The sequence below is a fragment of the Ictalurus punctatus genome, chromosome 22, assembly GCF_001660625.3.
Source record: "Ictalurus punctatus breed USDA103 chromosome 22, Coco_2.0, whole genome shotgun sequence".
NCBI lineage: Eukaryota > Metazoa > Chordata > Actinopteri > Siluriformes > Ictaluridae > Ictalurus > Ictalurus punctatus.
Genome location: NC_030437.2, coordinates 12,623,610 through 12,651,121, shown reverse-complemented (window position 1 = coordinate 12,651,121; position 27,512 = coordinate 12,623,610). Strand labels below are relative to the sequence as shown.

The 27,512-nt window shown below is 37.0% G+C and overlaps 1 protein-coding gene across 1 annotated transcript; it reads right to left on the bottom strand.

The window, feature by feature from the left end:
• Positions 1-655: 655 nt before the first annotated feature.
• On the bottom strand, positions 656-23,702 carry npffr2a (neuropeptide FF receptor 2a). The gene is made up of 5 exons (XM_017451241.2): positions 19,895-23,702; positions 19,695-19,750; positions 18,413-18,744; positions 11,392-11,491; positions 656-2,116 (listed from the first exon to the last, which is right to left on the bottom strand). The coding sequence occupies exons 1-5, from the start codon at positions 19,898-19,900 to the stop codon at positions 1,282-1,284; spliced, it is 1,329 nt and encodes a 442-aa protein (XP_017306730.1). The 5' UTR covers positions 19,901-23,702; the 3' UTR covers positions 656-1,281.
• Between the last annotated feature and the right edge of the window lie 3,810 nt (positions 23,703-27,512).

The window sequence follows — 27,512 nt, the reverse complement described above, 5'->3', positions numbered from 1 at the left end:
TAGCTCAGAGCACAACATACTGCTCAACTTGCTATAGAATAAACATAGCAGTTCCAATAGCTTAATGGTTGAATGCTTGAAAAAAAAAAAAAAAAAAAAAAAAAAAACAGATTTCATAAAAATCCCAAAATATGTATCTGTATTCTGAGCGTACTAAATATCCACTGATCCACAATGGCATTAAGAAAAATAAAATTATATAATCAGCACTCTCTTATGGCCTTTCATTATTATGGCATTTACATACTGAAATAATGTCCATGTTATTATAATAAACTAAATTTGTAATGTTTAACATAAACCTGCTGTTATTTACTATTTTTTGCTGAACTTACTTATTTTATTTACTGTAAGTGGAAGTTCTGTACTCAATTTAAATAACAGTGCAGGGGCTAAACAAAAGGGGGGATAACAAATCAACAGCATTATAAGAAATTAAACAATAAATATCAGTTTTCATACATAATATTCTGCTTTCTTTACTATCATACAAAGATTTTTCTGTAACATTTAGTTTTGTGCTGGGAAACTGGTGTTTATATATATTACTATACAAATTTACTCTCACTCTCTCTTTTCCGACTGTGTGAGTGTATGTATGAAATGTCAAACAAGCCGAGAGAAAGGTCAGCAGATGTATTTCCTATACTACACGTTAGTCCTACAACATTTTATTTCTCAGGGTCACGCTTTGTTTGATTACAGAAAGCAGACAGTATGAATATTATTCTAGTAGGATAGATATTTATAGGGAAATGTCAAAATGACACGTCAGTATTAATCCTTTACTTCTCAGAGCATGCTGCAGATTTTTTCATGCAAGATGTGTCCTGCACTGTACCATACATAAAAAAAATCCTAACTGGCATGGATGGCTAACATCTTCATTCTCAAAACATTTATTCTGTTAATTTTTTTCATTGACTTTAAGCATCTGTTTCCTGCTCTGGTTTTGCTGTACTGTCTTAGATATTTGGGTTTGGTGGAAAAGCTCAGAAAGATTCTATTTCTTTGTCATGTCTCTCCAGAATTGTATTATACAAACTCAAAATCAAAACTGTAGTGTTTTGGATTTTTGGTTTTGGGTAGCTCACTACAAGTGTCCTTTTAGTACTTGCAAACAGATTTTACCATTAAACAGGAATACTGGTTAAATGGATATAGAGCAATACGCAGACCAAAACACTAGACACTTTACATTATATTACACTGTGTATATAACGAAAACTGAATGCAACCACCTCCCCACTGGGCTGTCTTTACTCCATTACTTCACTCCGTTTACAAAGAACCTCCCCCCATACTGCTTTCAGATACTTTTTCCAGGTCCTCCATGACTAGGTCTTGCTCATTCACATGGTTGACCCTGGGGTTGTCCACACTGTTCAATGAGATAGGCTCAGTAGAGGGCTGAGGGTTAGCTGGTAACACAGAGTTACTCTGCATTCTATGCGAGTAGGTCTTACGTCGATGGCCGCCCACTGAGCACAGGTTGAACTTAAACATTGCTTGAAATCCACGCCGGAAATTCTCATTGAAGAAACCGTAAATTATAGGGTTGACACTGCTGTTGAAGAAGGCTAGCCAGTGAGCAAAAGGATATATGTAGATGTTAATAAGCCTATACTGGTTCTCAGTAAGCCTGGCATAATCAGTAAGCATCATCAGTGTCCACAAAGGCAACCAGGACAAGATGAAGAGGAAGGCTACAACAAGAAGCATTTTGATGACTCTCTGTTTCTTCTTGGATACAGTGTGGCGGTTGTCATGGCCAGGTTTTCCACCTGTTGGCACAGCAGTTTTGAACAGAGTGATCCCAATCCTCACATACATGATCACTATTAGGGACAGAGGAGCCAGGTATATGTTGGCAAATAAAACAGTGGTATATATCTTTCTCATCTCTTGATTTGGCCAGTTTTCTCGACACCAGTAGAAAGGACTGGACCTGTTGCCATCCCCAAGCAAGACACGAATTGTTTGCTCTTTGGTCACTTGAAGCATGACTCCAGACGGGCACATGATTGATATGGCCAAGACCCAGATGATTACAATGATGAGTGTGGCAGTCGATATTGTCAGTTTTTGCTTGAAGGGATAAACAATGCATCTGAATCTAAAAGAAAGAAAGAAAGATTGTAAGTGCTGATCAAGACATACATGATCATCCTTATCACAGTATATTCCTGTAGATGAACTCTACAATGTAAATATCAAATTAATATAAGCACATCCCATATTAGCTGATCCATAGAGCCACTGCTGTGGAATCAGTTAAATTATGGTCATTTTTTCACATATTGTACTGGTGTTCAGTAAGCAAGCCTTGTGATTAAAGGATAAAGGTTTCAAACAAGAATTCATCCATTTGGTAAATCCCCACAGCATTTTCCAGCACAGGTTCCAGCACAGGAACCTCAATGCTTGATACATCAAACAACAATGCTGGATATTTCAAACTTATAACAGAACCCATTTTTAATATTAACTTTTTCAGAACCTAAATATACAGTGCCCTCCACTAATATTGGCACCCTATTTCACACCATTAGCAAAGAAGGCTATGAAAATTATCTTTATTGTTTAAGATTTTGATCTGTTGTTAAAATAATTCACAATAATACTCTGCTCTCATGGATATCAAACAACTATCACAAAAAAAGGAGCAGTCAGAGGAGAATGGCCAGACTGTAAATGTACTCAATACGCTCTATGTCCACATGAGAAAATATGACAGCATATAAATATTTAATGCAGAAAGCACCATTATTGTGGTGTGCAGGTTAGAGATGTATATCGACACCAGAGTGCCAGCTTCTACACTAGGGCCAGACTGATTTGAGCTGACAGGAAGGCTAGTATGATGAGTAAAATAATCATTCTTTACAACCATGGTGAGCAGAAAAGCATTTCAGTATGCATAACATCATAAACATTGATGTGGATGGGCCACAACAGCAGAAATTTGCATCAGGTTCCATGCCAGTCAGCCAAGAACAGGAATCTGAGACTTCACTGGGTAAAGGTTTAACTAAACTGGACAGTTGAAATAGGAAAACTTTGCCTAGCCTTTTTCCAACAAGATAAAGCTCTTAATAAAGGCGGTAGTGAGTACATGCTATTGATTTACTCAAAGAAATTCTGAGAAGGAGCTCAGCAAATGGCAGATTTTGAACTATTAAGAATTCATTGCAAAGCAGTAGCTTTGTTTTAGAGAGGATGAGCAAGTAAAACTGATTTACAAAGCAGAAATATTCAAATCAGGTATAATGATATGATATGATATTTTTCATAAGTTAGTCAAGTTAATACAAATTCCATCCCCACAGATCCTGAAAAAAGTTAATTGAATTTATGTAATTGAAATGTGTACATTGGTTATATGTGAATAAACTGAGTTGTATTAACACAATTGATTTTCATACAGCTACCGTTACAGTTACCGTTACATATGAATCTGTGGTGATGGATGTCCAGGAATCGCAGGTGAAGGCCACTCGGCTGGCGTTACCCATCACTCTGGATTTTGTGTCACTGTATAGACCAGGTATAGTGGTGTCTGTGAAAAAACTTAGAGAAGGGATTCTGTATCTTGGCTCCAGGGTATGGAGGAGGACGCGAAATCCAGGATTTTCCACGAACGAGTGATGGCGGAGATCCTTTGCAATAAATGTGGCAATGGACTGTGTGATCTTCTTTGCCCTTTCAGACGTCTGAGATAAAGTATATAGCATGGATTGTTGTATTGTTGGCTGATTATCTGTGTTTTGCGGGGTTGCTGCTAACTTTACATCCAGGTGAAAACAGGACATTTGTAGTGTTGCTGAGGTATTTGATCTTGGCTCGACATATCTTGCACATTGCATAATTTTTTATCAAGCTTGTTATTCTTAGATTCCTAAAAGCTGAAATGTGCCCAAATATCTGCTTTCAAGCAGCTAGGTGCATTTTTAAGCACCTGCTCCTGCTCTTTCTCTCAGCCACGTCTCCTATCTACAATACCTCAGACAGACGAACGTGCGACATAGGCAACTTTATTAACATTTATTTAATAAGCGTACTTTATTTACGATAGAAATAGTGCTGTGTGTGTGTGTGTATATATATATATATATATATATATATATATATATATATATATATATATATATATATATATATATATATATAACACAAGAGTGTCACCTAGACATATATGGGCTCCCCTTTGAATCTAATTCGTCTCAAAGTGTCTTTTTTCCCTTGTAACTGTTGCCTCTGACTTGATTGTTATGGATCAAAATATAACTCCATATCCAGGTTTCTGTGTCTTTGTTAAAAGAACTATATAAATTAAATAAAATTGAATTGAACTATAGGCATTCATTTTTATGTTTGGAAATACCCTGTAATCCTTAAATTCTGGGAGAAAATTGCAAAGGAACTGAGAATAGTCTTGACAACTCATTTTAGTAAGGACCCATGCTTTTTCATATTAAACCTCTCCACCAAAGCTATAGCTATGAGTAGGAGCCAGGTCAAAACATTTAAGTTGCTATGTCTTACTAGAAGATAGAAGTAGTGAGTAAAAGCTAAACCTTCAACAGTAACCAGTAGTACAGGCAATTGTTTTTTTTAGAGTTTTACCATTAGAGAGAATAAGAGCCAGCCTGAGAAGGAAATTAAATACTTATTTTGGATAATTGACTTAAAGGTATGGTCTTCAGTGCTTGATATTTCAGGTTTAAATAGGTGCTACTGGAGTATACTGGAGTGTTTGTTGGCACTTAATTTTCTATTAAATGTAGTAGCTCAGTGGTTAAGCTGTTGGACTTCTGACTGGAAGGTCATGATTTCAAATCCCAGCACAACCAAGCTGCCACTGCTGGGCCTTTGAGCAAAGCCCTTAACCCTCAACTGCTCATTTGTATTAAAAAGAAAGAAAGAATTGTAAGTCACTCTGGATAAGGGTGTCTGCCAAATGCCATGAATGTAATTGTTCAGTCCTACTGCATCAAGCAAATTCATAATATCAGGAGAAAACAAACTTTCATTTTGTTTTATCTTAAAAGTAATAGACATTTTAATAATGGACAACTACAACTCTCTTCTTGCTTGTATTCCTACATACGGTATATCTTCTGTTCAGAGCATTCAGAATGTTGTCTAAAATCTTTCATATTACCCTCCACAGAGGTCACTCCATTGGATTCACCAAGAATAAAAAAATAAAAACACATGTCTTGGCATTGCAGGTCTCAAAAAACTCTGCGCCATGTTACTTATGAACCCCGATTATGAACTGCACACATGTACCCTCAGGTCCCTTGGCATGTTCCTCTCTGTTGTCTAAACCTGCTCACAGCACCTTGTAGACCTCGCTGTTTCAGCATCATGGCACTTCAGTAGTGGAATAAGATTCCCATTTCAATCTGAACAACCCTGTGTCTCTATTCTTTCTGCAAATATCTATAGACCTTCCTCCTCAGGAAGTATCTGGAATTTTCTGAGAGTTTCTTTGTAAAAGAAATGTTTGTCCCAGGCACAGTAAACTCACTGGCAAGGTTGTGGGATTGTGATTCATTGCCTTTCCTTCTCAACCCACCTAACACAGAAGGGAATGTTGGACTACTCTACTGGATGGACACATCCAATGACAAGTATAATGGATTTATCCAACACGTGTGCATAGATATATGGATTGGTTGTACATACAAAAAGCACCTGTAGAATTCATTCTATCAGGAGTGCTATATACATGGGCTTGTGTATTTCAGGGACCAGGCTGTTTTTGTTTTTTTGTTTTGCTAAAAGCTCTGAGTGTTTTTTCAGCAGATACAAATCACAAAACCATTACTGGTGAATGTGCCATCAGCTGCTACCTCAATTGGAGAGGGAAATGAGGAGACAAATGCAATACCTATGCATGCCCAAGTTCTTTCAACCATATAATTGACTACAGTTACATTTCATAGAGAAGAATATAGCAGGAATTGGTGTTGGATTATCCAGTTCCCCTACACTAACTTGCAATGTGTTATTGGACTTCCATGAAATTTGTGGGTCTCACAATGTCATTGGAGCTATTGACTACATCCCATGTTGCAGTTAAAGTCACCATAAAATAGATTAAATCATGTTTATAGGAAAAGCTTTTATTCAATCAATAAGTAGTTGTTTTGTAACATGCAACTGTTTAAACTTGAGCTTTTATTTTCTGTAACATCCCTCTGGGCTGGCACAAAGGAGAAATCATGAAACAAACAACCAAAAAGGAAAACAAACTTGCAGCTTTCTAGCTCCTTCTATGCTTCACAGGTTTACTCACAGTCTCAGATGTTCATACACGCTCACTGTCTCACAAAGACAGAGGAAACAAACACATACTGTAAATACATTCAGGGAAGGAACGTTTATGCATGCCAACTCAATCATTAGGCCTCTGCTTCATCCTCATACCCTTCCCTTATAATGCAGACCCACATCAAACTACTCACCCACCTGCTACTGAAATTTCTGTTTGAGAATTTATTATGTCTTACACCCACATGATGTCAGTGAGAAAATATGGAAAGAAAAAGCCATATCTTTAGATCAGCAGTGTTGTGGTATTCAATTAGGCATGTGTATAAGGCCTGAAAAAGTCTTGGTAGCAGGTGCTTTTACTCTCAGAAGGCTCGGGATTGGGTACTCAGATATGAAGCCCAAAAATATGCTTGTGAGACAAAATGTTTTTGTTTGTTTATTTAAAAATCAATACTGTAGAATACATATGACTTTCTCATGTGGCTCTGCTTATTGAACAAGAAGTTCATCCTAAAATCTCACTTATAGATTTTATAGATGATATAAATGCAAATGATTCAGATGGGACATCGTTATGCATAATGCAATTTTATTTCTTAAAAGAAAAGTATAAAAGAAGGTTAATTAGTAATAAGCATATGGTACCCTGATGTACGGTCTAGTGGAAGCAAACAAGGACAGCAATATTACACACATATATGCACACCGCTTTTCTCAAAAGGCTTACTGTTGTCTATTCCAGATGTAAGGAAAAGAAAGACAGTTCAGAATAATTCATTCAAGCATACAGTACAAAACACACAGCCTGGTGGATGTGACATCCATATGCCAAAGAAAGTCATGTGTATAACTTCAGTTCCACCCTCTCTAATGGATCAACAGACCAGAAACTGGATTTACATAATCCAGACAAAATGCTATATAAAAATTAAAAAATGCAGTTTGTATATTCAGTACATTAAACATGACATCTACTAGTGTGTATACAGTAAATCCCCAGATCATTATATGTAGTGTATTATTTTTCTCAGGATTTTGTTTGTTGCCGAATGTAGAAAAATTCACTTATTATCTTCAGTCCCCTGTTGATGTTTGTTTAAAGGCTAATAACCTAGTGAGGCAGAACATCCAAAGGGAAAACTTTACTAAAGTCGACACAACTAGATGAAAGGAAAAGCAGTACTAGACGGTGTGACAGATGAAAGATAAGGATGTGATGCACAGCTGCAGGTTTGGTTCAGGAATGTCACATTCAGGATTCTAATACTAACTCCTTCCAATGCATTATTTATTTATTTATTTATTGGCAACACCTGTTTTGCATATTTGTGCTGTTGTGAGGGATTCTGTCCAGGGGGTTGAATAATTTTGAAACTGGAGAAATCATTATAAGTTGCATTTTCAGTTGAATTGGGGGAAATCACTTAAAGCATTCATTGTGTTGAACTATTTCAATTGCTTTTGTTTGATTTGTTCATTGCAAATAGCTAAAAGTCTGTAAATTTTGACAATAAACCTGATTTGCAATGGGGGTTGAATAATTTTGATTGCAATTGTATGTATAAAATTATTATCATCATAATCATCATTATTATAATTATTATTGTTATTATTATTTATCCTCCTCCATTACTCTTTGGTGGTCATGGGTGGGCTTGATGGGTGGGAAAGTGTGGGTTTTGTAAGCAAAGGGCATGACAAAGGCAATATTGGCATAATGGCCAATAATTACTGTGCCTGTTGTTCTGTTTTAATAGTTAAACATTGTTTAATTTAACTGTGTATTGTACCAGCTGTATATGGTTGAAATGACAATTTCATAAAGTGACTTGTTAAAGGACAAGTCACTTGACCTGACTTTTTAGCCATGACTGGTAATATAGTGGGTACAGTAAGGTAAAACGCAATTTTACTAAATCATGGATCACATATACACACCTACACATACACAATCATACACACAAATCAAGGCTCATATCGCAGCTGTATACAAACCCCACCTACAAAACAGGTTTGTGTGTTTTGTGTGAGTTTATTACTCCCTCCATTAATGGAAAATAAAAAAAATACACTTATGAAGGTCTAGTGGATGACAATCATAAATTGTTCACTATATTTCGAAATCACTTTAGCAAAAACAGTATTCTGTAATAAAATCAAGGCTCACATATACAGTATACAAAGTTTTATGCACGGGCAGCTTATTTTCTGTCACTTTGTTTGAAATGTAGAGGTCTGCACAGAACTCTTTTTTTTTTTTAATCCCAACCCTACCATTATCAAAGGAATTGACAAATTGCACCCACCCCTGCAGTTATTTTCATTATCCTGTAAAGCTTAAAAAAAAAAAAAAAAAAAAAAAAAAAAAAAAGGAAAGAAATCTTTGCAATGTGACATAGTGAACTCTATCTTAATCAGTTCTGTGCAAAAGAGTGCAATCAGTGCCGTGAATTGCATGTCACTCCAATCTTAATCAGCTACTTTAGAGAAGTGCATGGAAGCTGGCAGCAGTTTATTCAGGCTCATTATCAGCCTGGTTAAACCTCCTTAACACCGTTTTAAACATAGCCTTCTCCAGCTCAAGGAATAGCAGTCACTATAACAAGGCCTATAATAAGGGCTCTGTTGATGGAAATGAACTTGCTGCAAAATCTCAGTTCCAGAATCAATCCTTTCAGGTGCATTTTAAGAACTGGTGCATCCTTAATATGATACACTATTATCCAAATTTATTGTATTGATTTATTCATTTTAGTAGTTAACAGTGTATCCTAAAAAACATCAAAGCTGGAAACGTATCAGTGGTTTGGAGCCTGCTGTTTATGGCTGTTAAGTAAAGTACAGTCTGACACCTTTTTGTGCATTGCTTACATAGATGTTTTTAACGTAGTTTTAAGCTGTAAGCACTTGTTACATTACAGTACAGTTACAGTAGTGATCAGTGTTTAACTTACCTGAAGACTAGACCTACATTGGAAGATCTGTTTTTAATAGCTGATGTAAGAGGTATGTAATGGATGAAGTGAGCGCAGTATAATTTTGCAGTAGCAAACAATTTAATTTTTCTTTTGACCACAGAAAAAAAATTATCAGCCTACAATTATGTAAACAAATTAATATTCCTTATATAAGGAAAAGTGGACATTTTGACAAATTAGCATGTTTTTAAAATGCATCTTACATATTTTCACTGACCATTCATATGGAATTATCTCAATGATTTTCAAGTAATTTTCTAATTAATTACACACATTAAGTATTTCTGTAAAGACAATGGCAACATACAGCATGCAGAGTCAAAATGTTTCAGTATTTCAGTATACTTGCCTGGGTAGTACAGTATAGCTGACAGTATATCATATACTTGGCAAAAAAAGAAACGTCCTCTCACATTCAACTGCTTTTATTTCCAGCAAATTTCTTAACATTTGTAAATATTTGTATTAACATAAAAACATTCAACAACTGAGACATAAACTGAACAAGTTTCACAGACATTTAACGAACAGAAATGGAATAATGAGTCCCTGAACAAAGGAGGGGCACAATATCAAAAGTAACAGTGAGTATCTGGTGGCCTCCAGCTGCTTTAAGTACTACAGTGCATCTCATCCTCATGGACTGAACCAGATTGGTCAGTTCTTGCTGTGAGACGTTACTCCACTCTTCCACCAAGACATTCGCTAGTTCTCGAAAATGTCTGGGGGGGGACACATGGTTACATGTAATTTTCCACTGCAGGGACGATCAGCTGTCCTTCCTGTCTCCCTGTAGCACTGTCTTAGGCGTCTTACATTGCAGACACTGACTACGTTTACATGGACAGCAGTAATCTATTTTATTGACCTTATTCTGAGTAAGACAATATTGTGATTGAGGTGTTTACATGAGTTGCTCTTAGAATACTCCTTTCATGTTCCTGTTTTACATGTTAGAGAACATAGATCAATTAACAGCACACATCATTACGTCACCGTGCCACGCCGTCCGACATTCCCAACAGAATTTTACATATCAACATACAGTTGTGGTACGTATACAGTTCATACACATTACAGTACCATATACAGTTTTGGGTGTTTTAATTTAAAATTTTTACGAACACTGTTCAAGTGCGGTTAATTATTTGTCATGCTGTATGTGCAAATAGACGTACTTACCTACTATATTAGTGGCCAACATACATGTATTTCGCCTACTATACATGTATTTCACCTACTATATAGTAGGTAAGTACGCAATTTCGTTTGCCGTAAAACGGTTGAGCACTGCCGTGCGTGATTGTGTCCTGTCGCAAAATGCGGTGAAAACTCCCACACGACGTTAATGTGATTAAGGTGTGTACATGTCTGTAATACATGTTGATAATGCGACTAAAACAGAAGTACTCCATATTTCTTAATTTGATTTGTGTTTACTTCAAGTATGACTTTAATCGGATTAAGGTAATTAAAAATTGCTGTTTACATGCTAGTTTCTTAATCAGAGTATTGTCTTAATCGGGTTAATATTGGATTACTGTTGTCCATGTAAACGTACTAACTGTAGTTTATTGCTCTGGCCACATCTGCAGTCCTCATGCCTCCCTGCAGCAGGCCTATGGCATGTTCACGCAGGTGAGCAGGAACCCTAGACATCTTTCTTCTGGTGTTTTTCAGAGTCAGTAGAAAGGTCTCTTTAGTGTCCTAAGTTATTGTAACTGTGACCTTAAATGCCTACCATCTGTAAACAGGTTCTTGCGCAATAATTGTTTATGGTTCATTGAACAAGCATGAAAAACATTGTTTAAACCCTTTCCAATAAAGATCTGTAAAGCTTATTTGGATTTTACTAAATTATCTTTAAAATACAGTCTCCTGAAAGAGGGACGTTTCTTTTTTTTCTTTTTTTTGCTGAGTACAGTATATAACACATCCTCCATTTGTACTCACACAAGGCCTACTTGTTTCTGGGGTCACTGTCCTTTCTTTAGCTTGTCCACTTTTTGTTTTTCTTGGTGGCATATTGTGTATAGACATGATGGCAAAAGTTTATAAAATAAATTAATAAAAAATAAAAAAAAAAAAGCACTTGTATGTACATATATAAGATGAAAAGTGATATTACCTGTCAACCGCAATAGCAACCAGAGTAAAGACAGAGGCAGAGACAGATATGCCCTGGACCATACCACTCATTTTGCAAACCATGCTTCCAAATGGCCAACCTGTGAGGAAGACGGAGAAAATTAATTTTCTCTGGGCTACGGTCAGCAGTTCTATATAAACCACACCTACATGACAGGTTTGTGCGTTCTGAGTAAACTCCTACCATAGCTGGCCTTTCTGCACATGTGTAGTCTATGCCAGCGGTCAGAAGGAAGGGGGTTGAAATATTGATAATTGTGGGTGGTCTGGACCATTTAAAATTTTATGTGCCTTTCGGAACGTATATGAAATTACACAGTCCGATAAATTAGGGGTGGGAATACCAATAATTTTTCTTGCTAAATTAGTTATCTTCAAGAGTTTGTTCTTATTGGTAACTTAGTATATGGGGAAAAAACAAATGGCACCATACATAAGAACCGGCTCAATAATACTTTGATACAGAAGAAGAAGCAGACTAGGCTGAACAGACAGATATTTAAATTTACAAATAATGCCCAGATATCTGAAATGCTCCACCTTTTCAATCATCTCTCCATTAATGATAACAATGGAAGAATGGGTCAGTGTTTTTTTTATTATTTCTCTCTAACATGACAAGTTGTGATTTTTGTCTTATGAAACAAAGGTTGGTGAGGGATAACGAACTTGTTTTCCATACTTTATGAACATTAAACATAACTATAAACTTTTTTTTATAATAAAAATGTCTTTTTAAAAATTAATAACAAGTTGTAATAATTGGCAAATTGTGGTACAGCATATGGCATAAAAATTTTTTTAAAAAATTAAAAACTGTGTTACATACTGTTGGAAAATCATCAACTGCCAGTCGTATCACACCATTTTTTCCCTTTAATAGCATGCACTGTCATACTTTATTCCTTATTTATATCAGGTTGGTAGGTTGCACAGTTGAAATGTGGTTTCAATATTCTGGGCTGCTACATCCAAATGTGGTTGGTGCTACTACATCCAAATTCAACTCACATTTTGTGAACAAACAAATAAGGAGCAAATGCAAGCAGCACACACACTGTGGTATTCTAATGCTACAGTATTGCAATATGAAAATGAGTGATACTATATTTCCCAACCAGAATTTATAGTGCTTTAAAAACCCAATATCGCTGCTCTGCCTGATGCAGTTCAACATCTACTGGGACACCATATTTATATTTATATATATATATATATATATATATATATATATATATATATATATATATATATATATATATATATATATATATATATATATATATACACACACACACACACACACACACACACATATACCACACACTACATGCCATTTTAAACTATTATTTTAGAATACATCAACATACACTGAGTATACATTCTAGATTCTAGCTACATTGGGATTTCCAGGGACAGTTATTGTTAATTTCATCTTCAAACATGAAAGTGTAAAAGACATGCTACTGGAATTACAGTGAGTAAAGACTGGGCCATAAATAAAGATCATTTTCTAGAATTGTTCAATAAGGTCTCACGGTATAACCAGGGTCTGGACTGGAAATACCCTGACCTGCAAAATTCAAGTAATGTAGTTTCTATTAAAAAAAAAGAAAAAAAAAAAAAAAAAGAAAAAAAGACATAAGCAGTTAAAGATACAATTAACTGCAATTAAGACCATAATAAAAGTCTAAAACAGCTGAATGTTTACCTGAAAAAAGACTTGGGAAATCACAGTATAAAAACAGTATATTTTAGTTCTTGTTAGGTTTTAAGATAAGATTCGATAAACTTATATTAATCTCTTTAGGGGAAGTTTTTGACAAAATCCAAGATGGTAGAAAATCTAATTAGGTAGAAATTGATGTCAAAGGGTGTGTTGAACTCGACTTAGCCCAGGGAATCCTGGGATCCCTGGCTTTTAAATTTTGGACACACAGTTCAACAGTTATGACCATAATCATACCTCCAAATTTGGCCCAAATTTGACCCAATACACTAGAGCGTTGGTAGCACTTTTGGTCCAAATTTGGTCAGAATGTCCCTTAGATTCTCCCCAATCAGTTTGCCAAATTTCACTACTTTTTTTATTTTTTAACCAGACTGCCATAGACAGAAGAATAATAAGAAGTAAATGTAGAATAATAATAAGGTGCCTACGCACCTTCAGTGCTTGGCAGTAGTGTCAATGTGACAGGAATTCAATAAAGTACACATCATTCATACACCTAACCTTTGCACAATCTCATCCAATCACCCACTCCTTCACATTAACCACACATTAACAATGCTAATTACAGTGATTGAAAATAATTGTTGTACCCACATTCAATGGGAGATAATTACAAAAATCTGATTTAATTTTTTATTTTAAAAACAAAATTGTGACAGAAAACACAACCAAATGTAACAAGGTAAAAGTTGACCCCTGTCTTTACATAGTATGTAAGACTGAAAAGCAATCCCCTTTAATTATACTTGGGACTGAGATGATCTTAGTTAAGCTTGAAGGGCCGAACTAAACATATGTGTCTCCGCTTTTCAATACCAATTCTCTTCTCATGCTTTCTCTTCACTATTTTTTAGATGCTTGGCTACAGTGCTACTCTTTTTAGTCTTATAGCTAATGATACCAGTGTTTTTGGCTGTTCACACATGTAGGTTCGCTCCTTAATCTCAGGATTTGAATTCTATCTGCCTGTGAACTGAAATGAAGAAGGCAACTCCAAATGTGCAAACCTAAGAATAATAAAGGAGCTTGAAATATTTGCCATGAAGGTACCTTGTTAGAGGCAGAGACTCTGTGCTGTTACTAAAGGGAAGCCTTACCAAATATAAATTGTGGAAGTTATTATCATTTTCAAAATAATCTTTTCAGAAACAATATTACAATTCAAGACATTTTAAGTTTGAAAAACATAGTGTTTAAATTTTACAGTGTCCTTTTACTGTATGCAAGTCTTTTATTTTTCATGAAGAGTGACAATAAGGAATTAATAATTATTTGGTTTGGCTGTATCTTTGTAAGTACTATTGTCTGCTAATCATTTCAGTTACACTGTCATGTTCAGTCGTCTTTAGACTGTGGGATACGGTATTGTGATTGACTCGTAAGGGGAGAAGAAGAAATGGATAATAAAGAGATGGAGTGAAACACAGTCCCACGTTTCTCTCTCGTTAAGCACGAATCCAAAATGTTCCCAGATCGCTGATGTAACATTTGGTTTCCTAAACAAGATCCATGGCAGCAGCAGAACCTGAAGTGAAATTGTAGAATTCACCTGACTGGATTTTGCCGCGTTCAAACAAACCCGCACCAAACTAACAAACAACACCATATAAGGTGTTTGATTATGATTACGTAATTTGTGTATTAATATAAAAACTCCTGCTATATGGTAGGCTATAAATACAAATTAATATTACATCTATTATTATTATTATTATTATTATTATTATTACACCTGTATACAAAATGTTGCACTTTATACTTGTCATAGTGCCCACTCAAGCAGAAACATTAACGTGGCATTGTGATGTGACACCACCTCAGCTGGCACTCTCTGCCTGTGTGTTTTAGCTAACTAGCTAATACTTGCTAGATAGTTTGCCAGTCATGACAACATTTTTATGATGATCTTTTATTCAGCCATCCTTGAGAATAATGCATGGTTTAAATCATTGCTGTAAAACAGCAAAACCTCTTGGAAATGATTTCTTAAATCTTCACATTCTCATAATGTGCTAAGCAACTCTCAACTTTATTCCGATAATCAATTGACATCATTTTTGGGGTACTATTTACCCACTAACATACTAACCACAGTCAGAAATTGAAGAAAAATTCCAACGTGTCTAAAGCTATCAAATACTCCAAACATAAGGAGTTGAAACATGTGCCAACACCATGTTGCCCAATTATCTCACCAAAAGGTCAAAATTAGCATGCACCTCATTTCAATGCTGGCTAAATTTCCTCAATATCCAAGGGCCTCTCATGACCAGCCTAAGATGACTTATTTATCTCCTTTTTCGTCTCCACGTCATTGGACACCTAAATTCCTTTAATGAAGATTTTTACAAAATTTTGATGGGTATTGTTGAATTGATGAAGCAGCCATGTTCTTTATCCACTTAGCCAAGTATTAACTTAGCTACGTAACTACAGACAGGCTGCCCAACAACTTACTAAGACATAAAGATTCTTAATAAGGTGTTGGGACACCATGAGCTGCCAGAATAGGTTCAATCCAGTTGAACTGTACTGGAGAGCTGGTGACACTGAAGGTCATGTCATATGATTTACATTATTTTCCATCCATAAAGGTGATCAGACAGATGAACTCTGTATTAAATTGCAGTGGCTCTTTTTTCCAGAGCCCATAGTTTTTCCTTTTATTTGTCACCCGAGTTTTGCAAAGCTGATTTACCTGTTATCTGACCACTAGGAGATGATAGAAATGGAGTGGATTATTTGAAGTAATGTTAAACTACAACATAGCAACTGCAGCAAAACTACTCCAGGGATATTTACATAATTTACATTGTTCGGAGGTATCCACAGTGGTAATTGTAAGTGAATAAAAAAGCCTAAATGTAATTCATTTCTAAATGATATATGTAGAGCACACAGTGGCTTAGTAGTTAGCACGTTCGCCTCTCCAGGGTTGTGGATTCAATTCTCACCATGGCCCTATGTGTGTGGAGTTTGCAGGTTCTCCCCGTGCTGCGGGGGTTTCCTCCGAGTACTCCAATTTCCTCCTCCAGTCCAAAGACATGCATGACATGTCAAAAGTGCCTGCAGTGTGTGAATGTGTGTGTGTGTGCCCTGGAATGGATTGACACCCCATCCAGGGCGTACCCCGCCTTGTGCCCCTTGCTCCCTGGGATAGGCTCCAGGTTGCCCATGACCCAGTACGATAAGCGGTATAGAAAATGGATGGATGGATGATATATGTATTCTCAATATGCCCTAATCTCACAGTAGGATTTAGCTGTGAATCTCTGGTTTTATGGATCACTGATGGTGAAACAAAGCCGCATATTCCAATCTGTCACAACACCATTACGCTATTTGTTGAGTAAAAAAATGCACAATGATACAGTCACAGTGATATAGTCACCAGGATATTTGCTCTAAACCCTACGTAAGGTTTCAGGGTTAGTATTAGTAGTTAAGGTCAGCAAATACAATTAATTATTTGCTCTTACAAATTGTAATATCACAATGAACTTTAGATTCCATTCTCACTTTGGTTGAGAGGTTACCTTAGTGCTGTTCCATTACACAGTCCCCTCCAAGCCTACTGGAAGTGCAAGGCCAATTCATTTGTTTTTGCTGTGGATTTTTGGGTTTCAGATCAAAAGATGAATGTGAGAAGAGAGTTTCGGCTTTTATTTCCTGGTATTTATATGTAGATGCGTTAAACGACATAGTACACAGCACATTTTGTACCAGACCACCCAATCTGTAGGCAAGCGAAATTATTGGGTCATATGACTGACATGTGTTTCTTGTTAACCAGGTGTGTCCTGTTAGATTGTCTATTTAACAATAAATAGCTTTAGACATTTACTTTGGTTTTAGCTTTCAGTTTCATCTATGAAGACTGCATTTGCTGAAATGGATAAGCCAACATAAAGATCAGAGAGCTATCTATGGGAGAAAAACAAGCCATTTTGAAGCTGAAAAAAAGAGGGGAACTCTATCAGAGGCATTGCACAAATAACTGGCATAGCCAATACAGCAAGTTAGAATGTCCTGGAAAAGAAAGAAACCACTGGTGTACTGAGCAACAGACACCAAATGAGTCAGCCAAGGAAAACAACAGCAGCTGCTGACAGACACTGTGAGTGCTGTGATGAAAAAAACAAAAACAACAGTCAGTGACATCACCAACAACCTCCACAGCAGTAAGAGTTTGAAAGCCAGATTGGAATTTGCAAAGAAGTACAGAGATGAGTCACAAATTTCTGAAACCGCTAGTAAAATGATGGAAAGTGTGGAGAAAGAAATGATGTGCTCATGATCCAAAACATACAAGCTTGTCAATGAAATATGGTGGAGGTAGAGTCATGGCTTGGGCTATTATGCTTCTGGAACAGGCTCACTAATCTTTATTGATGTAACTCATGAAGGTAGCAGCAGAATGAACTCAGAAGTTTACAGGGATATGTTGTCTGCCAATTTACATGCATCCAAATTAATCAGGAGGAACTTTATCATGCAGCAAGATAGTGATCCAAAACACACTGCCAACTCAACAATGGACTTTATCCAAGGAAAAAAGTGGAAGGTTTTAGACTAGCCGAGTCAGTCACCGGAACTTAAGCCAATTGAGTAGCATTTCTCCTCCTGAAGAGGAGACTGAAGGGAGAAACCTCCTGACACAAACAACAACTGAAAGAAGCTGTGGTATAAGCCTGGAAAAGCATCACAAAAGAAACAATTTGGTGATGTCAGTGAGTCAAAGACTCACTTGCAATTAATGCAAGCAAGGAATGTGCAACCTAATAAGTGTTGTTTACTTTCATTTACTTCAAGACTTATCTGTTACTATACTTGTGCTCACCTAAAAAATTGGGTGGTCTGATGCAAAAGGTTTTATGTTTTATGTCAATTAACACATCTAGATGTGCATACCAGTAAATAAAAGCTGAAATCCTAAACTCTCGTCTCATATCCATCTATTGATCTCAAACCCAAATGTCTCTTTTGTATAGCACAAATAAAGAATCGCGTCAATAAATTCAGTGGGAACTGTATTAAATAGCATTTAACTAAACACACTGATCAATAAAAGTCTAACAAAATCCACAGTGATGAAATTTGCAATACATTTCATATTATTTTGAAGAAACTTTAAGCTCATTAAAGCTGCAGTAAAAAAAAAAAAAATGTATATGATATTAATTTTAATGTATAGTGCAACAAAATGCAAGAGCGGAATTAGGAATTTCTAGTCTAAATGAAATCACTCAATACACAAAATTGCACTAACCTGTAATAATGTTGTCAAGAAGAGTTGTTGGCATGCAAAAAATCCCAACAAGGAGGTCACTGACAGCCAGGTTGAGAATAAACAGGTTAGTGACAGTACGCATAGTCTTGCTCCTTAAAACAATGAAGCACACAACTCCATTGCCAACCATGCAGACCAAGAATATGAGTAAGTATGAAACTATGAAGATAGCTGCTACTGATGTCTCATGCAGGTAAAATCCAACATATGTGATGTTTCTCCGGCGTATGGTGTGTTCTCTAGATATATTGGGCAAAGTCCAGTTCTCATCATCCACAAGGGTGATGTTCAGCTCTCCGTCCATTTTTGATCTGAAACAGAAGAGATTAAGTAGTTTGATAGGTGAATTATTCCTCACACACACACACAATGTTTTTTTTAGAAAATGGGTTCTCCTGTGAATCTCCACTGATAATTGAGCTATATGTAAGCTGATCACAAAACCCATAATACACTGACTATAACCAGGATTGCAAAGGCAATCTATTTATTTTCTTCACATCATAAACATCACCCATCCAATCTATCTAGCCTACGATGCAAAAGAAGCAAAGAAAATGAATCTTTTCAGTTTTTGAGCAGTTGCTCATCAGAAAAAACTGAAAAAGTCCCTAATTTGAAGATGACAGAAACTAAAACACTAAATGAGTAGATTGCAGTCCTCCTCTTGCAGTCTCTTCCCTGCTCTTATCCATTTAATGAGATCTTTTTAATGACTGAGCTCAGGTTTTATCAGAACAGGGAAAACATTGAATTGCCAAGTGCAAGAGAATCCCAGCATCAGGTGGGAAAATACATCCAAAATCTAATTATATTTTAAATCACACAGACCCCAGCAGTCCCTGGTCCTGGATTACCCCCATTACCGTACATGTTAATGTTTCCCTGCTAATTATTTAATTAATCAGCTAACTGCCAGACTCCAGAGTTGAAGTAATGATGTGCAGGACACAAGGCTGGCAATCTGTGATCTACAATATCCCGACCTGCCCATGTACCAGGCGCACTAGGTGATCTGAATATCCAAACATACACAAAAGTCATATTTGCAAAGTGTACAAAAGAATGAATAAATAAATAGCTACAGTTTAAACCAACTTATATAAAAAGGTAGAGCAAAACCTCCAGTAAGTTTTAATCAATCAGATTTTTTTATTTATTTTTTGCGTGTAATGTAAATTGAATGTTAGGCTATAGTTTGTCAATTTAGGTCAATTGAACGCTGTATAACTCCTAATTCTGGCACAGAAGCAGTTCTTACCTCTTTCTCTTTTTTCCCCTTTTTTTCTTAATCAGAATAAGCCAGTGCAGAAGCTGCTGCTTAATAAAAACAAAAACGCGAGTAAAAGCACGAGCAGGTTATTAACGAATGAAGAATGAGCAACGAACATTACATGGACACAGGCTGCGAGGCTTTAATCCAACATGCTCTCCAAAATAAAGCTGGAAAATAATGTTCACCATCATTCTGTCCAGCTGCTAGAAACTTTCTGTAACCGACAGCGGCGTAAAGTGATCTGCTCTTTTCAACTGATCACACGAGAGAGAGAGAGAGAGAGAGAGAGAGAGAGAGAGAGAGAGAGAGAGAGAGAGAGAGAGAGAGAGAGAGAGAGAGAGAGAGAGAGAGAGAGAGAGAGCCGGGGGCGTTACTTGTAGCGGTTTGTCACAACGTAACTGAGCGTCAGTCAATGAGGATTGTAGTGTTGTCATTTTATCTTCATTGAACAGAGACGAGACCAATTAGACAGGGTTTACAGAAAATTACATGAAAATACTCGTGTCTTATTGGCTTACAGCTCTCAATTCTGCTAAACGCTAGCTCACACAGTCAGTTAAGAGGGAAATCCATATATACCGATTAAAATATATATATATATTATTATTATTATTATTATTATTATTATTATTATTATTATTATTATTATTTAAACCAGTAAAGGGGTTGGAACTGAAACAGGAACATCTTCTGATTCTGAGCAGGAAAACAAGATGTGTACATGTCTATACTGTACGAGTTCTAAGTTACATGAACATGATATGAGCAGCGCATAAGGAAAGATAATGTACTTTGCATGGAACTTAGCAACTAAGTGGTGACGTGTCGTTCGCGAACGAGTCGGTTCCATGAGTCGGTTCTATGAGTCGGATCCTTTAAGTGAACGATGGGGAGCCGCCTCCCGTCTGGCAGCCGATTTAGGGTTGTTGTTGTTGTTTGTTTGTTTGTTTTTAATTAATACAAGGCAGAATAATAGGATGATTTTTTTTCGCCACACTGCTCGGCCACGTGCACTCGGTGCGCTGACTGAAGGTTGTATTGACGTAAATGTGCATGTGACAAATCACGTGTGATGACATTCGCCATTTTAATAGATTTAATACACGCATTTTAATAACATAGACATTATAAAGGCAGAATGTAGAATTTGTAAGGTAAAAATATCATATGAACCAGGGTCTACTGACAACCTTCACAGCCATATTAGAACTGTTCATCCAACAGTGCAATACATTTTCACAATAAATTTCCAATTTTCACATTTAAAAAAAAAAAACAATCAGTCCTTACATATAAGGGGAAAAAGGCATGCAAACAGTCTATTTAGAAGAATGTTTTAAAAAGTTTTTTCATGGACAAGAATCTGGGCTCAGCCCCGGATGATTAACAGTCCAGATAATGGTCACTGAGGGTGCGCGAGCCTGTGTGTGTGTGTGTGTGTGTGTGTGTTTTCTAGTGCTGTTCTCTTCGCACTGGGTGTCAACAGGTACTTCTGCTACACATTAACTAGAGGTGCATCTCAAAAATTTTAATATCATGGAAAAGTTTTTTTCCCCCCGTAATTTAATTCAAAATGTGTAATTCATATATTGTGGGTTCATTACACATAATGTAAATTATTTCAAGCCTTTTTGTTTGTTTGTTTGTTTTAATCTTAAAGATTATGGTTTACAGCTCATGGAAATTAAAAATCCAATATCCACTATAATTTCTATGGGATTAATTTCCTGTCAAAAGTGTTGCGGTCACGGATCGAAAAATGATAAGCGTGAATCAAACATTTAAAAACAGACGCAAAATTATATTGCACATAAATGAAACATGAATTCAAAGTTTTCTGAATCGCACACAAAATATAAAACAGATCAAAAGATAAATATATTGCAGTCATTATCATGAAAATTTGTCCATGCTGATTAATTAGCAACATTGATCTGAACGCCTACGCCACAAGATATTTATCACCTCAAGGAAATTGTATAATTAATGTACTGGATAAAAAAAAATGACATCCTATCATGTAGGGTTAATTGACGTTTTACTGAACACTGTCAGCCATTCTCTAGATGATGTGCCAAAATTGCACTCATGCACTTGCTGCCAACTCTATCAGATATAATGTCCTTGTGGCATCGTTTTGGGACATCTGTGATTTTTTTTCCCAACAGCATAGGAATACAAAATCATGAATAATGGCCCAGTGCAAAAGGAGGATTTTTGTAAATGGACTTGTCCATGTTCATGAATAATCAACAGTGACATTCAGCAGTGATATATTCTAATTTATACAGATATGCAGATTATTTTTGAAGGCCCATTAAAAGTTGTAACTCCCACTGAATTTGACAGCATCTCATTTTGACTCAGAATTACTATTTGCTCATTTGTTGTTCTACAGTCAGAGTGTAGGTCTCCAGTATGATATCATCATCATGAACCACACCATGCTAAAAAAAAAAAATTGCTGGAAAAACCAGAATTGCATTTGTTTATTTTATTCTGTCTCCAATTAGCAGAGATGTGTTTCAGTAGCTATCCAGGCCAATTTAATAAACAACCCCAATTTAACTTTGAAAAAGAATAACTAACCAAATTTTAATTTTACCAATAACAAAGAGAATTTTTTTAAAAAAGGTAATGTTGGCAAATATCTACTTTTCCACTATATATATACTTTACATGTACAGCATTTAACAGACACCCTTATACAGAGCGACTTACAGGTGTACTTTGTAGTCTCCATCAAAAACACCTCAGTGTTTTAAATATGATGTGGGCAGCTTCAAGCTTGTGGAGCGTGAAAACGTGTCATGCAGCTGCATTCAGGATCACTGGCAGGGTTTTAGTTGCCCACAGTGGAAGACTTTCAAGAAACAAGTTGCTGTAATTTAATCTCAACATGACAAGGATTGAACAAGCACCAGATTGACCCATGTGGAAAGCAATATCCAGATCTTCCTGAAGTTGTAAGGGAGTAACATGCATGACCAATGCAAAAAGATAAAGAAGGATAGTTTTGATCGTAAATATACTCTAAAGGCCTGTTCACACTGGGACGTTTATTCAGTGCATTAAATGGTCCATTTGACACCCCGTGTCTAAAACAATGGCTGTCAATGGGAGTGTTCACACCCAAGCGTAAAACACGTGGCGTCAAAGCAACAAATTTTTTTAACATCTCGGGGTTCTTTTTTTTATTCACAACGTTAAAAACTGGCTGACCATGCAAATGAGATTCACACTTTTGTTTATATGCCTGGAGCTGCTGAAGTTATATAAAAACCACGACTTGGTGGCGCTCAAGCACAAAACTGTCTTGCTGAGCACACATCAATACCTGAAGAAGAAGAAGGCAAAGAAGAAGACGAAGAAGAAGATGATGCATGCAAGAAGCAAGATGAATGTTGAGCTGCTGGTGTCTTTGGTGTATGAACGCCAAGAACTTTATGATAAATGCCAAAGCGACTACAAAAATATTGATAAGAGGGAGTTGTTCTGGCTGTATTTTTACAAAACAATGCCATTCAACATGCAAGCTTCCATAAGTAGCAGTGGTATTTAACTACTGCAATTAAACCCTTGAAAAGCATTTATGTGAAATGGTTGTTAGGAACCTGCTATAATAGGTCCACTGGCTCCTCTTGAAACCTCTTTACTAGCATCCACCATTTTAGTGAGAGAGTGCATAAGTGGCATACCTGAAATGAAATGCTCACTGATAATAAATCTTTCTGCCTACACACATAAACAAGGTATCATTTGAAAGCACAAGATTCAAAATTACCCAGACTTTTCAGGAGACTGTATTTTAAAGATAATTTTATAAAAATCCAAATAAGCTGTACAGATCGTTATTGGAAAGGGTTTAAACAATGTTTTTCATGCTTGTTCAATGAACCATGAACAGTTATTGCACATGCACTTGTGGAACAGTCCTTAAGACACTAACAGTGTACAGGCGGTAGGCAATTAAGGTGACAGTTACAATAAGTTAAGACACTAAAGAGACCTTTCTACTGACTGTGAAAAACACCAGAAGAAAGATGTCTAGGGTTCCTGCTCACCTGTGTGAACATGCCATAGGCCTGCTGCAGGGAGGCATGAGGACTGAGGCCTGAGAGTGCGAGCCTGAGAGTGTAAGTCTGAGAGTGCAGATCTGAAAGTGCGAGTCTGAGAGTGCAAGTCTGAGAGTGCAGGTCTGAGAGTGCGAGTCTGAGAGTGCGAGTCTGAGAGTGCGAGCCTGAGAGTGCAGATCTGAGAGTGCGAGTCTGAGAGTGCGAGTCTGAGAGTGCAGGTCTGAGAGTGCGAGTCTGAGAGTGCGAGTCTGAGAGTGCGAGTCTGAGATTGTGAGTCTGAGAGTGCGAGTCTGAGAGTGCGAGTCTGAGAGTGCAGGTCTGAGAATGCGAGCCTGAGAGTGCGAGCCTCAGAGTGCAAGTCTGAGAGTGCAGGTCTGATAGTGCAAGTCTGACAGAGCAAGTGCAAGTCTGCAGCCAGACCCTATTGGTCACACTAGACTTTGAGCATGCGAAATTTCTTCGGAGACGGCTGCAGCAACCGGATATGAAATCTCACGCCAATGTTAAAATATACTATCTGTTCCTGTATGCAGTGACACCGCAATCCAAAAACATTCACTTTTAATGTTGATTTTATATTCTTTTAAAGCTGTGTTATATAAAACCGCATAAAATGAGATGATATGCCTTGATGTGTCAATCTTCTATTGGTCACACATCTTCACATGATACGAATTCGCAGGTCAGAATTGACTCGCATGTAGGCTCGCATTTCCGGTCTCCAGCATTAGCATGCATATGAATATAAATCAGTGGAATGAAAAGTGTAGTGTGACCACCCCTTACAAAGAATCAGGGCCCGAATATGAAATAAAAAAATCTCTAAAAACTTATATACCCAGTTTTTGCTTTATAACTGCCTACAACCTATTTGCATAAATTCTGAACAGCCTTTAGATTCACTCATTTTAACATTTGATCCCCCATTCCTGCTGAAATGTTTCTTTTTTTTTTTTAAACACATAATCCATGAAGGATGCATACATTTACATTCAACTGTAAAAAAGAACAGAAAAAAAGGTGCATGAATAATTAATCAAATGCCATTTTATGTAACAGTGATCTAGTAATCTTGTCTGAAATGCACGTCAGAACACTGGTTATTGTATCTATAGATCTCTGACACAGTGTACAAGATGATACTTGATACAAGGCATTGACACAGTATTGTACACCAGTTTGCGCCATTTTGTGTGTTTTTTTTTCCTGAGGAATTCACTGAAATAGCACCCCCCCCCCCCCCCCCATTGAACTGCAAAGAGAAATTAAGGCTTAAATGAGAAATGTAAGAATTTTAAGACATTGTCAGCATCATGGTGCCATGCAAAGGAGGTGCACATGCAGTTAAGTGTTTTATTAAAGAGCAGGCAGACAAATCCAAAATGTGAATCAGAAAAACAAGAAACAGGCAGAGCTCGGGTGATCTACAAAAAACAATAATCAGGAAATACAAAGAGCACAAACAAGGTAACAACAAGATCCAAAACCAGAGAATGGCAATCCCAGAACGAAAATGTCTTGGTAAAGAACAGGTGACAAAACAAAATATACAACCTAATGAAAGGGAAAACTAAGAACAGGTTCGAGTGATAAAGTCACATGAGGGATACAACCAATGACAATACAGGGGAGGAGACAGGACATGAACTAAAACAAAACACATGGCAAAGTAAATTAACACACGACAACACAGAAGCACAACCTGTAGCACTATTGGTGGTGGAGCTGGAACAGGCTCGCTGAGATCAGGTGGCGGGGCCTCAGGGAGGAGCAGAACTTGGGAGGCCACACCATCCGTCTCTGGCTGGAGCTTGGCTGTGGAAGCCACCTCATCCTTCTCTGGAGAGAGTTCTCCAGGGGAAGCGGCTTCAGACTGGAGCTCTGCTGGAGATTTTGCTTCCTCTCATTGTCCAGCCTTCCCCTCCTCGTGGTAGATCATGAATGGCTGAGTGGGTTCAGTTGACGGGCTGGCCTTCCCCCCAAAATTTTCATCACTATATTGTTGGTTTCTTCTTTTGTGATGCTTTTCCAGGCTTTTACTTCAGCCTCTTTCAGTTGTTGTTTGTTTCGGGGGGTTGCTCCCTTCAGTGAAATGCTGCTCAGTTGGGTTAAAGTCTGGTGATTGACTTGGCCAGTCAAAAACTGTCCACATTTTTCACTTGATTTAGTCCTTTGTTGAGTTAGCAGTGTATCTTGGATCATTATCTTGCTGGATGATAAAGCTCCTCTTGATTAATTTGGATGCATTTCTCTGTAAATTGGCAGATAAAATATTCCTGTAAACTTCTGAATTCATTCTGTTGCTACCATCATGAGTTACATCAGCAATAAAGATTCGTGAGCCTGTTCCAGAAGCAGCCATATAAGCCCAAGCAATCATTCTACCTCCACCAATTTTCACAGATGAGCTTGTATGTTTTGGATCATGAGCACATCCTTTCTTTCTCCACACTTCTATCACTTTGGTAGAGATTAATCTTGGTTCCAGAACTTTTGTGACTTATCTCTGTAATTCTTTGCAAATTCCAATCTGCCTTTCTGATTCTTACTGCTGATGAGTGGTTTGCATCTGTGGTATAGCCTCTATATTTCTGCTCTCAAAGTCTTCTTCAAATGGTGGATTGTAATATCTTCACCCATGTCCTGTGGAGGTTGTTGGTGATGTCACTAATTGTTAGGTGATAACCAAATAACCAACATTACAGGAAACTTCAATGGTTACTTGCTGGGGGACAGAGGGTAGCCCTATCGCCCACACACATGAATTAACCTAGCCCATAGTAGAACAAGGGCCAAGGTGGAGATGACCAGTGGAATCCTGAAGGCCAGGTTTCAGGGTCAGCCCAGAGGCGGCATGTGACATCACAGTGGCTTGTGTTGTACTGCACAACATCACCACCATAAGTGGTGAGAGGGGCCCCCCTACTCTTGATGAAGACGGGGAACCCCTTGTAAAACCAGTGGACCAAAGAGGTGGCAGCATGTTACAAGATGTGATCTGCCAAAATTCACAATAAATGAATAATGCACAAAAGTCAAATTTTGTTTGTTTCTTTATTTCCTGTAATTAAAAGCCATTTGTATTTATTTCGTTATCATTCAATAATAAATGACAGAATAATTTAGCCGGTGCTCTGGCAATTAAATTTCAAGCCTGGCTTTTTTTATGTTCAGCTTTTTCTCCTCTGTTTGATGTTGTATAAGCTCAATTTCGATGTCACTTTTTCTTATTTGCCTTTGAAGATGGATCTTATACAGCTCCTTTGCTGGTAGCTAGGAACACAGAATGACAATTAAAAATGATTGATATCATGAATGTCTGTAATACATAAACAGACCATTTCTTTTTAATAAGATCAACTGCAAACAATTTCTTACACTGCCAAGATACTGTGTGGAAGTATCCTCCTCTGCATAAGCATCCCCAGCCATATTATTTAAGGCTACAATGACAATGCTGTAATATCACACAGCATCTTATGTTAAAAAAAGGGAATGCATTTTATGTATTATACCTCTGTGGGTCTCCTAGCTTTTTCTTTTTCTATCTTTGTCACAGTGGAAGCAGTCTCTTCATCTTCATCCTACAGTGCAAATTTCTAATGATTTTAGCAAGAAGAAACAGTACCTGAACACAATCAACAATTACAACTGTGGCAGGTTGTGCTGCTGCAAGGGGGTCCATTAATACAATGTGTCCATCAGCAACTGTAAGAAAAGAAATCTG

What these genes read in the sequence shown, in the direction of transcription:
- npffr2a (XM_017451241.2), bottom strand. An exon ending in AGGGGAAAAAAGAGAAAGAG is followed by an intron (nt 18,745 to 19,694) that starts GTAAGAACTGCT and finishes CTTCTGTTTCAG; the next exon opens with ATCAAAAATGGACGGAGAGC. An exon ending in GTTGCTATTGCGGTTGACAG is followed by an intron (nt 2,117 to 11,391) that starts GTAATATCACTT and finishes TCTTTCTTTTAG; the next exon opens with ATTCAGATGCATTGTTTATC.